The following is a 14,723-nucleotide window of genomic DNA, read 5'->3' as shown; positions in this document are numbered from 1 at the left end:
ACTCCATTAACTGTGTGCTCAGCTCTTTTTTTAAAACTTTTAAGCCCAGTTTTTGAGCTGTTTGAAGGATTACAGCTTCATCAGTCAAATTATAAAATCTATTTTTCGACCAAAAGCATAGCCGATTTGTTAAAGTGATATAACTTTGTCAAGTCAGCTAAATGCACATGAGTCCATAACTGATTGCAGTCTCTCATGATGAGAATACATCTTTTGGCATCTAAAATGCTGAAATACAACAGGTTAGCAATAATTCTCTCTCACTATGTCTGTAAACGAGCGAATTTCTTTCACCTCTTTCATCTGCACTTCTCAGTTGTTCATAGGATCACTGATGAAGCTCCAAGGATATTTTAGCAAGAGAAACGCCAGTATGATAACGCTAAGTGGAATTCAAACTGAGAGCAAAAGTAAAACTATTAAGAGTTATCATAAAAAAATCAGTACTTGTGCTTTTATCAAAGATTTTGTTAGTCCTTTACTATTTACTAATTTAACTTAATCATTTGATTCATTTAACCATATTCCCAGATCTACTAATCAAATATTTAAAGTGCCTTATTCAACCCTTTCTTGACCCATCTACTTAATCACCATTTTATTTAAGGTTGTAAATATGCAGAGCATTTACTTCCAGCAGAAGTAAATGTCAGGTGCAAATGTTCAGTCTGTAACCAGTCAGGTCCTCAGGACGCACAGAGCCCCTGTAATATCACATTGCGCAGATGTGAGAAGAGAGCAGGTAATGATCTGTAAATTTACAGCTAACGAGTGGGTGTCATATATGCTGCTTCCCACGCGCTCCATCCAGCACACTTTCCACACGAGCCACATTTAGTATTTATAGTGGTGTGAAGAGCAGCTGAAGATTTAATCGTACCACTAGATCCTCAACAATAACCCTAACTTAAACCTAACCTAATTCTAACCCTATTTAATGATTTACTTCTGCATACCCAGATGTTTAATGTTATGGGGACAAAATCAAGTCCCCATAACATGAGTAATACTTAAACTATGCACACATGCACACTTCTATTAAAGCAGCCTCTTGAGAGTCCCATGTTTGGTAGCTTACATTCACAGTTTGCATCAGGCAGTTGCCACAACAAACCTGGCAACTAACTGCTGAGCTAACCGGGCTCACATATTTAAAAGGCGTTTACCTCCTGGTTAGACTGTGGGAAAAAATGTCAAAGGATACGTTTATTAGGAGCTAAAAGAAACTTCACACAGTGACCTTTTCTACTCGGCTTACTCTCTTCCAGTATGTTTCTCTGAGGTCCAGTACTGAATCCAGCGATGCGACCCCCATTGCCCACCAGTCGTACATAGACATCCCGTCTTGTGTGATTGGCTATACGTAGGTGGAGGCTTCGCCTGGTTGTTATCTTCACCTGGCACCTCAAGGCCTCGGCCACTACTATCGATGAGTCTTGCTCATCTTCAGCCTCTCCTGGGTGGAATACTTCAAGAGCTCCAGCCTCTCTCTGCTTCATCCCTTCTTCCCGCAGCCTCTCTGGTGTCATGTCGAGTTCGAGTCCCCCTATTTTGCTCCCATAATTCTGGGTGTTGTCGACACCGGGACGGTCGCCCAGTTCCAAACTACCCTGCATGAGGCTGCCTCCAACATCACTGCTGTTTCTGTGCCCTAGAAGCTCCATCATTCAGTATGATGACAAAAGCCGGAACAGCTGTCTGCACAAAGGCCCTCACACCCTGACTGACTGGGCTGCCAGCTGAGCTCCAACGCACGCACGCCTATACACAAACACTTATAGAGATGGTGAGAGACACACCAGTGCACCAGAGACATTCTCTCTCTCTCTCTCTCTCATGCACAGACATGGTGGGCCCTCCTGTGAATGTCAACGATGGTAACAAAGAGTGGAGGGGGCATTAGAGGAGGATCAGGCCCAAAGCTGCAATTTCTAAATATAACCAGGTGGTCCTGGTGGCAAAGGGGCAGCTAATCTAACTGATTACAGGGGGACAGGCCTGACTCAGGACGGGATGGGGGATCATTTTCTTTTCCTCTCTGCAACCCTCTCTTTATCTGAGTCTTTCCACCAATAAGATAAACCTAATTCTATTTCTACAGCAAACTGGGTACAATCCAACTTCATTCACTACAATACACGCCTCACTGTGAGAGTGAAAATGAAGGATTTTGTTGGATCACCCACAGGATCACATGCTGCATTAACTGCTGCAAAAACATGGATGATGCCTGGATTTTGAGGCGGAAATATGAAGCCTGATGGCTATAAAACATCCATTAATGATGTTCCTAGAGAAAACACAGCCAGAGTGTATGTTTTTGGATTGTGGTAGATAAGAAGGGAGCAAACTGTACAAACAGAACAAGGTCAGCTATGACCTTGGGTCAGCTTCCTGTTTCCCCTGTAAAGGCTGAGATTAGTGCTCTGAATATAGACTGTGACCCTAAACCATCTTGAGGACACTTTATCTTAAAGTCCTCGCGTCAGCCACCTTAGCAGAGTCAGCACATGAAACAGCGATGTGTCGTCCAATCACATCTGTTGGGTGAAAGCGTGCAACGTAATTAAACTCAAATCACATAACTCTCATCTGACTCCCATGGAAGCTTGTTTTCTTTCTCCTTTTTTTTGCCATCAATTAGTCACATTTCAGGTTATCATCTCAAAATTTTTACTTATTAACTCCTTAATGCTAAGTGCAAGACAGAGCATATTTCTCCTATACTGGCTTCTTTTCACTGGCTTCCTGTTAAGTCACATGTTTTCTTTGTATTATTGTAGAGTCTTGACCTTAGAACATAAACCACCATGAGGCAATTGTTGTTGTGATTTGGTGCTTTTTAAATAAAATTGAATGGAATTGAACTTAATTAATTTTGATGAGTTTTTTATGGCTCCACAACATTAGTGCAAAAAACCTAAATAAATGGCAAAACAAATATTTTAAGCAATAAATTGAAAAAAAAAAAAAGCCAGATGCAGCACATATGATACAAATGAAAACTCACATACAGATTTTTATTTACATTTTTTTGTTTTGTTTTGCATTTTCAATATTATTTGTTATTTCTAATGATTATTTCATGGTTCAGGTTTTAGATGGTCAAGTTGAAATTTGAATTTAATTCATTTTTAATAATAAATTTAAATTTAAACTAACTACTCAACTTTTTTTCTTGTTAGTGAGGAAAAAAAGCTTCCATAAACTTCCATGTGCAATGTTGGAAACTTGTGCTCATGAGGGAGGAGGACTACAGCACGGACTGATGTGCGTACCTGCTTCACATTAAGACGCCTGTGTTAAGAAGTCCTCTCTCAAATTCTCTTTCTACATTTCTCATGCATATTGTGAGTCTGACAATACATTAATATTTAAAAATCCTAATTTGAACAATCGATGTCTTCATCTCTTTTTAAAATGTCTTTTTTCTTCTAAACTCTTCAGTTTATTATATTTACTGTTAAACCTCTAATGTTTTAAAATAATTTACAACTATATCACTTAATATCTTATTACCAGAGGGAAAGGCAGGAACTGCAGAAGGAAACAAGGCATTTTCAAATTTAATCTTATGTTATTTACTCAGCCTGTATCCTGTACAAGGCCCTTTATTTGATGACTGCCTACTGCCCCTCCCAAACCAACTGAGACAGCCGAGATGGTTTCTACTGCAGATCTTTGACCCCGAGCCAAGAAAGAATTGATTTTCCTGTAAATGGGATGAGGGGAGATGAGTGAAAAACAGAGAGAAGCAACAAAGAGGAATAGAGATGGATAAAACGACGGGGTGACCTTAAAATCTGTCAAAAAAGGCATGAGAGAGAGCGATGAAGTCTATAAATAATTTGTAGACAGTGATGGTCCAACAGCATGACTGTACCGTATGCGTGTGAGGACCTAAAGAATGTGGTTCAGGTCGATTAAAGGTGAAAAATACTGACTTAAGTAATAGGAGAGGAGAAGCTCTTAGGCGATGGAAGAGACGTGGCTGGATGGATGGATATAATTTTAACTGAGGGTAAGATGAGCATCAAATCGTTCTTCATCCACAGAGACCAAGAGTTTTAATCCTCTAATCAACAGCAGCTAAGTGAAGAAGCGACTCAGGCACTATTTGTGGTTTAAAAACATACATCCTGCATGTTGCTAGAAAATACCAGAATACCATAACTGATGTAGTAGCTCATGATTCATAACAACTGGAGATAAAGTATCTGAATTTCAGTAGCGGGATCATACCTCCAAACACGCTCCTTCCGGTTCTTATATGTTCCCCCAGTTCTACAAGCTGTTTGTTCTCGTTTATGTGACCCACCTTCCCTCCCCTTTTCCATTCTTTAACTTCTTCATTTCTATTCAGTACATGGGGATCTGCCAGGCCCAGGAGCCGCCGCCAGTCCCCTTCGAGGCCTTCCCCAAACTGCAGCTCAATTCATGTCCAAGCCATTTACATTTACCTACTAAAACGCCGTCAATCCTAAAATGAGGACGCCCGGCGAGTGAATTCACAGGTTATTGTAATGAGTGAAGTACACAAAGAAAATGCTGTGAGAAATAAGACTGAGATTAAAGGAGATTTTCAAAAACTTGAAGGTCACCGCGATTCAAACTCATCCAAGATATTTGAAAATCCTAGGTCACTTCCTTCTCGAGTTATCGCATTCATAAGCTTTTAAGAAAACTTGACCTCTGACCTTGAGGTGGAGGTTACTGAGATTATTTGTAGATGCATCTATGGTATCAGTTTTCATTTAAAAACTTCTGAGTACGCGCAGCCTGCCCGGCAGGGTGACATCGACACCCCATCAGCCTTTTATGTCTGAGTAAAAAAAATGGAATCTTAGTCTGCAAAAACACACAAAGGTTCAGACACATGGAAAAACAGACTCAGAATTATAGTGGGATCCTTAGGGGGGATCATGAGAGGGTATTTTTAGTATGTCGCAATTGGTCACCAGGGAGACAGGATTGATGGCGAGATGGGAGCATCAGCTGCTCAATTAAAGCTCTCACTCTCTGAGTTTTGTGCATGCACTTCCTCCTACACAAGGAAGATCCCACGTGACTCCACAAATGTCTCTTAGAGGGGGCATCAGTGCATGTCTGTTGTGTGTATTTGTTTCTATAGAAAGCAGTATCCTCCTACCGCTGTCCATGGCCGTCTCTTCGTATTCGTTAGTGGAGGGCAGTGCAGGTACCAAAGGTTCCATGTTCATGATGAGATTTTTATGGCTCAGAGAGTTAAAACTTCGACTCTGACCAAACTGAGCTCTGAAAAACATGAACGTCATGCATTTTTTTAACACCCTTACATAACACCACCATTGTGCACTTTGGTATTCATATCTGTAGAACAATAGATGGAATTGTCATTATTTTATGTTTTATATGCAATAGTGTGACTTCAGGTGATTTCTCAGATGTCCTTACCTGCGCACTTCTGGTGGCTCTCTCTGAATTTTGGAGCTGGCTTCTATCACTTCCTTGGCTACTCTGCCACTAACACAGAAAAACGCATAAGTTAAAGGTTGGTTTGTTTTTATAAAAATACTGTAATTGAAAATAAAATGTTACGATGGCAGGTCATTAGTCTCCGTACAGGCAGGTCTGTAAAAAATGTACTGCTTTTCATTTACATGCATATTTATATAACTATACAAACCTCCCGAGGCCCTTTGTGACAGTAATATGAATAAGTTTACTCTATGCTATCGTCTGAAAAAATAAGCAGTAGCTTGTAGAACCACCTTTTGCAACAATAATATGAAGTAATCATTTTCTATATGTCTGTTCTATAAGTCTCTCACATCACAGGTATTTGTTTATGCACAGCTCTCTTAAAGTCCCATCACAGCATTGCAGTCGGTTTGAGGTCTAGACTTTGACTGGACCATTGCAACGCCTCGATTCATTCCTTTTTCAGGCATTCTGTTGTAGTTTTGTTGCTTGGGATCATTTTCATATTAATCCAAGTTGTTTGATAGACAGCCTCACATTTGAATCTAGAAATCTTTAGTGTGCAGAGGAGTTTATGGTCGGCTCAACGGCTGCAAGTCCTGTGGCTACAAATTAAGCCCAAATCATCAACCCTATACTACCATGCTTCACAGTTTGTGCTAAAATTCTGTCCACTTTGATCTCATCTGTCCAAAGCACATTGTTCCAAAAGTCTTATTATTTGGACGGATATAATTTTGCACACCTAAGCTGTGCTGCCTTGTTGTTAGAAAGAAGAGGCTTTCTCCTGGGAATCCTAACCTTGCCACACATGTTCAGTTGTTATCTAAATGTACTGTCGCCAACTTTAGCATTTAACATGCTAACTGAGATCTACAGAGTCTGAGTTTGTCTGAGCACTGCACGATCTGACCTTGGGGTGAATTTACTGGGAGGTCCACTCCTGAGAATGTCTCGAATGAGTTTTACTTGTAAGTAATCTTTGTTACTGTAAAATCATGGACTTCAAATTGTTTGGAAATTGCCTTATAACCTTTCACAAATGCTCACACCCACTGATGATCAGTTAATGAAGTGCATTTGAATAGCAGCACTTGGCTGCTACTTATACTCTTAATTCCTATTGATGCAGTAAGGGTCTATGCAGTTTCCCATGAGAACTTTTTGTTTTTTAATGTGCTACTACAATTTCATGGACAGTATGTCTGAGTTACACTGATTGCTTCATGTCATAAAAGAAAAGGAGAAAATCAGATTTGATGCTACTCGGCTTACATTCAGTGTTGTTCCTGTTGAGCAGACAGTTTCCTGCCATCAGTCGGCAGCTTCATTAGTCAGACTGTAACTGCACTGTTTAAAGCTAGCAGGCTTCATCATCTTACCCATTAATCTATTGTTGTTTAGACTGATGCTTAAGTCATAAATTAGGGGGTGATATAAAACATATGCACTTACATATTTCAAGAGACAGTGGCATCAGCACTGGTGGAAATACTGGAATCAGCTGGATCAACACACATTATGTAAAGACCCGATCTGCTCCGTTTTGCATAAACTGCCTTCATTTATGGGATACAAATCTCAGTCCTGTTTTGCATTTGCACAAATGACCAATTCCCATTTTTCAGAACAAATTCCACCATATGCTATTACTCATCGCTGAGCCCTTAAGCCAAAATGCTTCAGCGAGCTGATGAAATGGGGCAGGCTGAAGTGTAAGCCTGGTAAAGAGCTTTGTCTGAGGGGAGAATCAGGGCTCACTTAGCTTCAATAACAGAGTATATAGAAGCTTTCCGGTGATATTAGGGTCAGTAAATCATAGAAACCGGGATGTAGGTGCTGATGTGCAATGACGAGAATCCCCATCTTGGTTATTTGGTGTCTTGATGATCTAATTTTTGTCACTTTGGCAACAAATGCATGGGATAAGATGATGCTGCTGTTAGTAAAGAGTAAGGTGACACTGTGCAGGACTGAAACACTCTCTACATTTTTGCACGACATTAAATCTTCACATTTCAGTGCTTGAATTTTAGCATAACATCCCCTCCTGCCCCCCCCCCATCTTTTTTTCTCTGTTGTTCCCAATTCTCTTTGCACATATTCCTTATGATTTCTTTAATCATATAATATGCCTCACCTGTATCTGAACCTGCTGCCTTTGAAGAAGATATTACTGCTGGAAACTGTTTTTATCTGACTTGACTTTGCACACCTGTCAGACAAAGAAAGGAAGAAACAAAAAGAGACACATTACGTACAGCAGCCTTGCACACTGAACACTGACTAACACATGTACTAGCAGAATAACAGATTTTTGAAGGCTCAAACTCTCATCACAATAATGTTTCACTAATGTTTCACACGTAGAACACAGAGTAGCCTCTGAGCAAGCTTACAGCACAGTGTGTCTTTTTAAAAGCTTATTGCTGGAGGTCAAACCTTCATGTTTCATTCTATATAATTTATCATGTGAAACCAGACTCCAGTGCAGCAGAGAAGGTGCCAGAGCACAGACACACACATGTCTGCTGTCCTTCGTGCATGAGACACCATATGCTGGAAAAGCTCTGCTTGGCTGCCGTTCACAAACTCAATTCACTCTGATTTGATTTAGCGGCTCTGATGCTTGTCTGACATTCGAGCTGACATCCACTCCCTCTCAGTCCGCCTTTTAGAGACACATGAGCTGCTGTCATTAAGAAGTCAGTTTTCAGGGTTGTATGGGCAAGGACTATTTTACAAATTTATAACGATGTCTTCCTTTTGTAAGATTGTTTGCATATATATGGTGCTTCCTGATGAAATAAAGCAAGGCAGAGAGAAAAGCATGTGAAAAGTGAAGAATGCCTGCAGTTAAGACAGAGCAGGAGACCTTCAGATTGACTGACAGTGTGGAGGAGGAAGGCCACCGTAGAGAAATCCGTCACAAAGCAGCCTCCAGTTCTTGCGTCAAACCTTTGGAAAATCTCATCTCCTCCAGCCTGACCTCTCTCCATCAAATGAGACCAGCTGTTCAGAGCCGCTGAGCCTTCTTATCCCCCTCCACGCCCACACGCACTTTGCTGTTTGGTGCCTCTTCCTTTTCTTTTCACACAGCTCATCTTCTCAGATGTGAGCGAAAGATTCAACTGCTCCTGGGTTGTTATTTTGTGGAAATTTGACATCGCAGATGTGAAATCCTCTTGTGTTTTTCCATCTCAGTTGCATTATGTTTATCAGTCTGCTCTCCTCATATTCTCACTGAACTGGGATTGACAAAAGGGAGCAGATATGTTGTGCTTGCCCGCTACATTTAATTCTCTATTACATTAATGAACATAGATGTTAGCATCTTGTCTTGTCATGAACCTTGTCTCCATTCCCTCCATGCCAGTGGGGTCAATAGTCTTTGCAGATGAGATCGATGGCCTTGGAGCAATCAGCTGCTCCCCAGTGAAGGACGACGACATGTCCTTGCAGTACTGGGAGTAAATTAAGGAGAACGGCTGATAATGTGCTAAAATTAAAAGTCGGTTTTGAAGTGAAGCAAAATTTTGGCTTGATATAAGAGCTCAAAAGAAAAAAAAAACTTTTCTACTGGAAGCGGGGTTTTGGTGTAAGCTGATCCTGCACAGTCTCAGCAGTTACAGGAAAAACTCAATAAAAATAAAAATGAATTTGTGTGTGTGTGTGTGTGTGTGTGTGTGTGTGTGTGTGTGTGTGCAGACGTACTTGTAAAAGGCCTGGTTCTCCACCCCGCACTTCCATAAGTGCTTACACGCTGCAGGGGTCGAGGTGTGAAATGTCAACACCAGCTTCTTCTACACAGAAAAGGACAAAGACAGAAAGAGTGACAGTGAGGATGAGAAATGAGCTTACTGGAAAAGAAAAAAGTGTGAATAAGGACAAGAAAAGAGTTGAACGTAATGTGAGGGAGCTGTGCAAAATGCTGACCCACAGACCCTAAGCTGTAAGCTTGGCAAGATAAAGTGATTTGGTCACAGTGCTCAGCAGTAAAAAGGCTTCTACCTTGCAGAACATGGGTTTTTATGGACTAAGAGGAGGGATTTATTCCCGTAAATATCTAGTCTTCGGCTCTGCAAGTCTGGGAATGTGGGACGCCAGATCAATACTGTTCAGCAAAGAGGATAGAGGCAGAGACGAAGCAATGAAATCAATAACATGAGAATGAGATACTGTAACACAATATGATATTATTCAGCTATAAGTGTCTGTCACAAAAAATACATAAAAATAAAAACACCTCACTGTTAAGTTGACAGCAGTGAAAGGGTCCAGTCTGTGCCCACTTCATCAGCTATATTGCGCAGCCCCCAAACTGTCACATATCAGTTATATCAGGTATGCAGGTGTGATTTACACACATGTGCTTCAGTTGCCATGTGTGTGTTCACAGGTGTGTGAAGGCGCCAGGACTGCGTGTTAATCTGTATTTGGTCCCACTTTGGCTGACGTGCAAAAGCACTTTGTGAAGTATGAATGGATTTTTTGAAAATAGAAAAAAAAAAGATTTAATTTGAAAAAAATCAGCTTCTGAGGGTAGGAATAGACTGAAATTGTACATTTTAAAATGAAAACATGAACTCAGATGTCAGAAATGTATTTAACTACAATAAAGACAATGTTATTTACTCTGTGTGCCTACAGTAAAGGACCAATTAAGTTTATTAAAAGATCACGATCGTGGTTCAAATGCAGCCTTTTACAGCTGCAACCACTTCTCTGCAACATGCTTTTCAGACATGCTATCAGTCACAGCAGGGCGGCGTCCTGCATCAGCAGAGCCTATGTGGTCGTTGCTGCGCGTTCACCGGTGCGTTGTGACACCTGATCGAGTGTCAGACGGGTTGTTCAAAAACGCTTGTTTGGGGAAAAAAGGTTTTTCGAGAACTGCTCATCCAAACACATCAAATCAAATGGGATTTGAGGTACAGTACTCGAACTAACCTTGAAAACTGAAGTGAAAGTCTTTTTTGTTCTTTACATATCACAGCTGGTTATGAAACTGAGGTCCATGCACAGGCTAAGCCATGCTTGTGTGTTTGGAGTTAACTGTTGAGTCAGCCAAAAAGAAACCGACCAAGAATTTTTGACTTTGATCTCAGTCTCAGTGTTTCATCTATATAACCAGCAATCAGCTCAAAGTGGGACAGGTGGGTTTAGGTAATCAGAGGAGAGGGAAGAGTGAGGAGTGACCTGCCACATGGTGGAAAATTTAGGAAACAAGCATCGACACACAAATCCTCACATAAATAAAGTACACACACACCCACACAATCAAAAGGATGAAACGGTTATGAAAAAAATTGAATGAGTTGAATGAGACATGGATAGAGTTATAGATTAAGCAGCGTAACATTGCATGTTAATCTATAGTTCACTGGAAGTCAGAGGCTGAATTTGATTACATGGTGAACAAGACGGGGACGGAAACCACAGAACAACTGTGATCATATGAAATGAGAGCAGAGAGAACTTTTATATGACACACAGCAGACAAACGACACTGAACGACAATATCATGAAAAAATAAATAAATTATGGATAAAAGGTTCCTCCAATCATAAAGTGAGGTGAGGGCAGGGCTGCGGGTAAAGGTGTCAAATTGAGGATTTAAATACAACAACGATTTGCACTACTGTTTTCACTTGTATTTACTCACCAGAGATGACTATGTTTACACACAGAGAGAAGAGACAGAAACACAGAGATAATAGTGCATCTTCAGCCTTTCACGAGGAGCCGAACAGACAGACAAGGCAGACAAACTGACAAGTTAAGCAGCGATGAAAGAGCGGAACTGAGCTTCTGTAATGAAGACAACAGCTTTGACACTCATCGATTGGCTGATTGGTAGATTTAAGAGCAAAATGGCTTTAGCTGCAAGGATTTTCAGGTGTTTTTGAGCCACTTCAGGCAGATTGAAGGTAAAGAGCACATCGGTTGTAAATCCTGAAAGAATAAAGTATGCAGATAGATGCGGCACTGAAACTGCTGCTCAGAATCTACCACAGCTCTGTTGGTTGATAAACATCAAGCGACCAGATGAAGCATGTGTCCCAAATGCAAGACATCCGCTGTTTGAAAGTTAGTACTTGCTTTCTGTTTCAGTTTGGAGACACTGTGTCATATACTGTAGTTTATCTTTGTTAGGGATGCGGTGCAGTGAAGGAGTCTAATATTTGGGCCACAGTCAGCACATAATGTGAATTAGGAGGTTGTAACACACCCACCATCCTGTTACAGTGAATCCTGCCTGTTAAGGAGATCTGAAACAGCGACACACATATACAGTGTGTGTGATGGTGGACAGGATAACAAACAGTACAGTCACTTAGCACATTTATCTGACAAAACCATGATGAGGATAGGGGAAAAGGGGAGGGAGAAGGGAGGAAAGAAGGAGGAAAGAGAATGAAGGACGTCCGTTTTGCTCAGGGTTGGCAAACAGTCACTAACACACAACTGATCTCAAATTCTGCAGTCTGACTGTGCAACGTTTGCCTTTGTAATAAGTAATGAACACATGTTAGAGGTTTATATCTAACAAGTCAGCAGGATGACGATGACTTTGGTGCAAAAATACACAATTCATCGTCATGACATGGAGGAAACTACACATCTCTCTTGAGTCATCGTTTTTAACCTTTTAGAGGCACCTCGCTCACCTCTTTCTGAATGCCAATGACGTAAAAGGTTTTTCCTTCAAACTTCAGCTTGCTAACGTCAGCCCTGCAAACAAACACAGAGTTAAGACTTTAAAATATCTGCAGATGAGAGTTAAATATAGGCTAAATGCTAAACTTAAAGCTTTAAGTACATTTAAAGTACTGCTGTCATTGATTGTGTCATTGTAAAGACGTCTTCACAAGAAGCCACCCAAGCAACACAAGTTCCAGTTGCTAATGTCATAGAGAAAAAATGCCAGTTAAAAGAATTATTGGGTTAAAGAAAACTTTGATTAAAGGAGCAAATGTATATTTGTACTATGGTTAGCCTATAACTGTTAACCAGGTACAAGCAGAGCAACTTAGATTAGTACCTTTAGGTAGGCAACCTCCTTAAGACCAACAAAGAGCATCACAGTCTGAACTGATTACAATCACTCTCAGACAGTTTGGTGGGATTTGCAAATAACTGCAGCCGAACAGATTGGCAACACATTGCAATCAATCTGCGTAAGTCTGCGCTGATGAGCAGAACTTGCCTGCAACGCATCTCTTAGCAACAGAGGACTTGACTCAACTGGTTGTCAGCTGGTTGTATTCTTTTATATTCCTATATAAAACCAAGGTTGCTAAGGGCCTATGTCATTTTGCCATTAAATCGCCATCTATTGCCATTTATCACAGTTATTTGCTGTAGTATCACAAACAGATTGCAGGTAATTGCCAACTTGATGCCATTCATTGGCAAATGATAGCAGAGTTTCTATATAGCTGCAACGATTTTAAAGGCAATGACTTTGCAAATTAAAACATTAAATCATCATTAAATCATTACATCAATTAAACAGTCGTTGGGCTGCGTTCATATTCTTTTTTACATTTTTTTTACACACATATAGCTGCTCACTTCAAAAAATATTGTGTGTTTTTATCAGTTTAATTACCAATGGTGCATAGTTAAAAATAGCACTTCATCCATTCTTATTACTTTTGATAGATAAACTAAATTTTTCTCCTTATTCTTATGAACTTTCATTTGTTTAAAACTATGAGTATGGAGATATTACGACTGCTGCTTAAGTAAAGCATGGTTTTAGGAAATGCATGGATTGATTTTAAGTGTATTTTAACAGTTTGAAGCAAGATAATCTTATGGATGTCATGTTTAAATAAACAAACGGTTCTGCCTGCAAGGAATAGTTAAAGATGATTATTTTAATTTGCTTCTAGTAAAAATTATAAGTTTAGCAATACTTCAGCGATAAATCATAAATACAGAGTTTTCTGCTGTTAGCTTTGGTAGTGATTAGACATTTAATATCTATGTTTAACGCTTGATACTTGTGGCTACACGGTGTAGTGGTTTGCTTTTTTCCCAGCACACAAAAGACTTCCAGTTCGAGACTGGAGACAGTAATCCGTTAAATGCTGTGAAGGGAAGGGCGTCTGGTGTAAGAATCTAACAAATCAAATATGTGGAGCCTTCTGCTGTGCTGACAACCTGTGATTAAGGGAGCAGCCAAAATGAGCTTTTTACAGGTTGATGTTTTTACCATTTGAGGAGGTGAATCCTCTTGTTTCCCTGGAAGACCACAAAACCTGTGGCTGTGAACCCAAGAAAGGCAGTAGAGCCCGTAAAGTCCTGAAAAAAAAAACACATATCGCAGCACGTGAGTTAAGTGGACTATCTACGACCTCATTGGTGGATGCACAAAATCCCATGTTTGTCATTAAACTTTTTAATTGATCAAGAACAAGGCAGTTAAAATACAGACTGATTGACTAAGTCTGATGTAGTGAGGCAAAATTAAAATAATAACTTCCACATTGTTAATCATCAGTAAATCTCTAAATTTGTATTCATCTCTATATATCTGTGTAAATCCCTCCCTTTCCCCTGTGTGTTTCCCACATCTTAGTGCTTACTACTTTATCTCCATAGATCTGCATGTGCATGATAGTACAGTACTCGCAGTAACAGCTATTTCCAGCAAACTAATTTAAAAAAAAGCCTGCCAGACAAGAGTGGAACAGATAAAGGGGATCCTTCCCACTAGACAGAATTTAAATATCTTGTTAATCTGCTTTGTATCCTTTGATTTGTCTGTTCACAAGAGGATGTCCCTATTTCACACTTCGGCTTGGCAGAAGATGAACAGAAAGGATGAGCGCGAGCCATGAGCAAGTTGTAAAATATTGTTTTTCTTTATCAGATGCAGCCTGTTCAATCTATTGGGATAGCACAAGAAACAAAGAAACAAGTAAAAGGAGAATGAAGCAGAATAGCAAGTGTAACATATCTGATAGTACAGTCTAATTTTAACAATTTAAAGATGGAAGACAAATCAATGACACTGACTAACCATGGTTGTCTCCGATCAGTCAGTGCAGTCACTGTTTCCTCAGAACAGTGGCCTTAAATTATTTCCTAATCTGCTTGGAGCAAGTGTGTGAGGCCAGGTAGAAAGGTGCTATTACGCGACATGCCACTGGATGGCACTGTTTCTTTTGGGGTACCCCTGACAGCGCAAGGGATGCTGAGGAGCAATAGAGACGTTTACGGAATTGCTAGCTTGCGTTGGTGCATGTGTG

The 14,723-nt window shown here is 40.2% G+C and overlaps 1 protein-coding gene across 6 annotated transcripts in view; it reads right to left on the bottom strand.

Annotated features, from left to right (window-relative positions):
* The window catches only part of frmd3 (FERM domain containing 3), a 59,104-nt gene that overhangs the window by 10,311 nt on the left and 34,070 nt on the right, over positions 1-14,723 (bottom strand). For 2 of the 6 annotated variants that reach the window (XM_025896995.1, XM_025896996.1), the window contains exons 8-15: positions 13,685-13,773; positions 12,132-12,195; positions 11,697-11,732; positions 11,126-11,134; positions 9,175-9,263; positions 7,601-7,675; positions 5,434-5,502; positions 5,150-5,274 (exon numbers count right to left, since the gene is read on the bottom strand). In XM_025896995.1, the coding sequence (XP_025752780.1) occupies positions 5,150-5,274; positions 5,434-5,502; positions 7,601-7,675; positions 9,175-9,263; positions 11,126-11,134; positions 11,697-11,732; positions 12,132-12,195; positions 13,685-13,773 (556 nt within the window). The remainder of the gene's footprint in view (positions 1-5,149; positions 5,275-5,433; positions 5,503-7,600; positions 7,676-9,174; positions 9,264-11,125; positions 11,135-11,696; positions 11,733-12,131; positions 12,196-13,684; positions 13,774-14,723) is intronic. The other 4 variants (XM_005452075.4, XM_019366066.2, XM_025896997.1 and 1 more) reach the window with 3 other exon arrangements.

This window comes from Oreochromis niloticus, linkage group LG12 (assembly GCF_001858045.2).
Source record: "Oreochromis niloticus isolate F11D_XX linkage group LG12, O_niloticus_UMD_NMBU, whole genome shotgun sequence".
NCBI lineage: Eukaryota > Metazoa > Chordata > Actinopteri > Cichliformes > Cichlidae > Oreochromis > Oreochromis niloticus.
The sequence above is the reverse complement of the archived record's forward strand: the minus strand, read 5'-3'. Positions and strand labels throughout refer to the sequence as shown.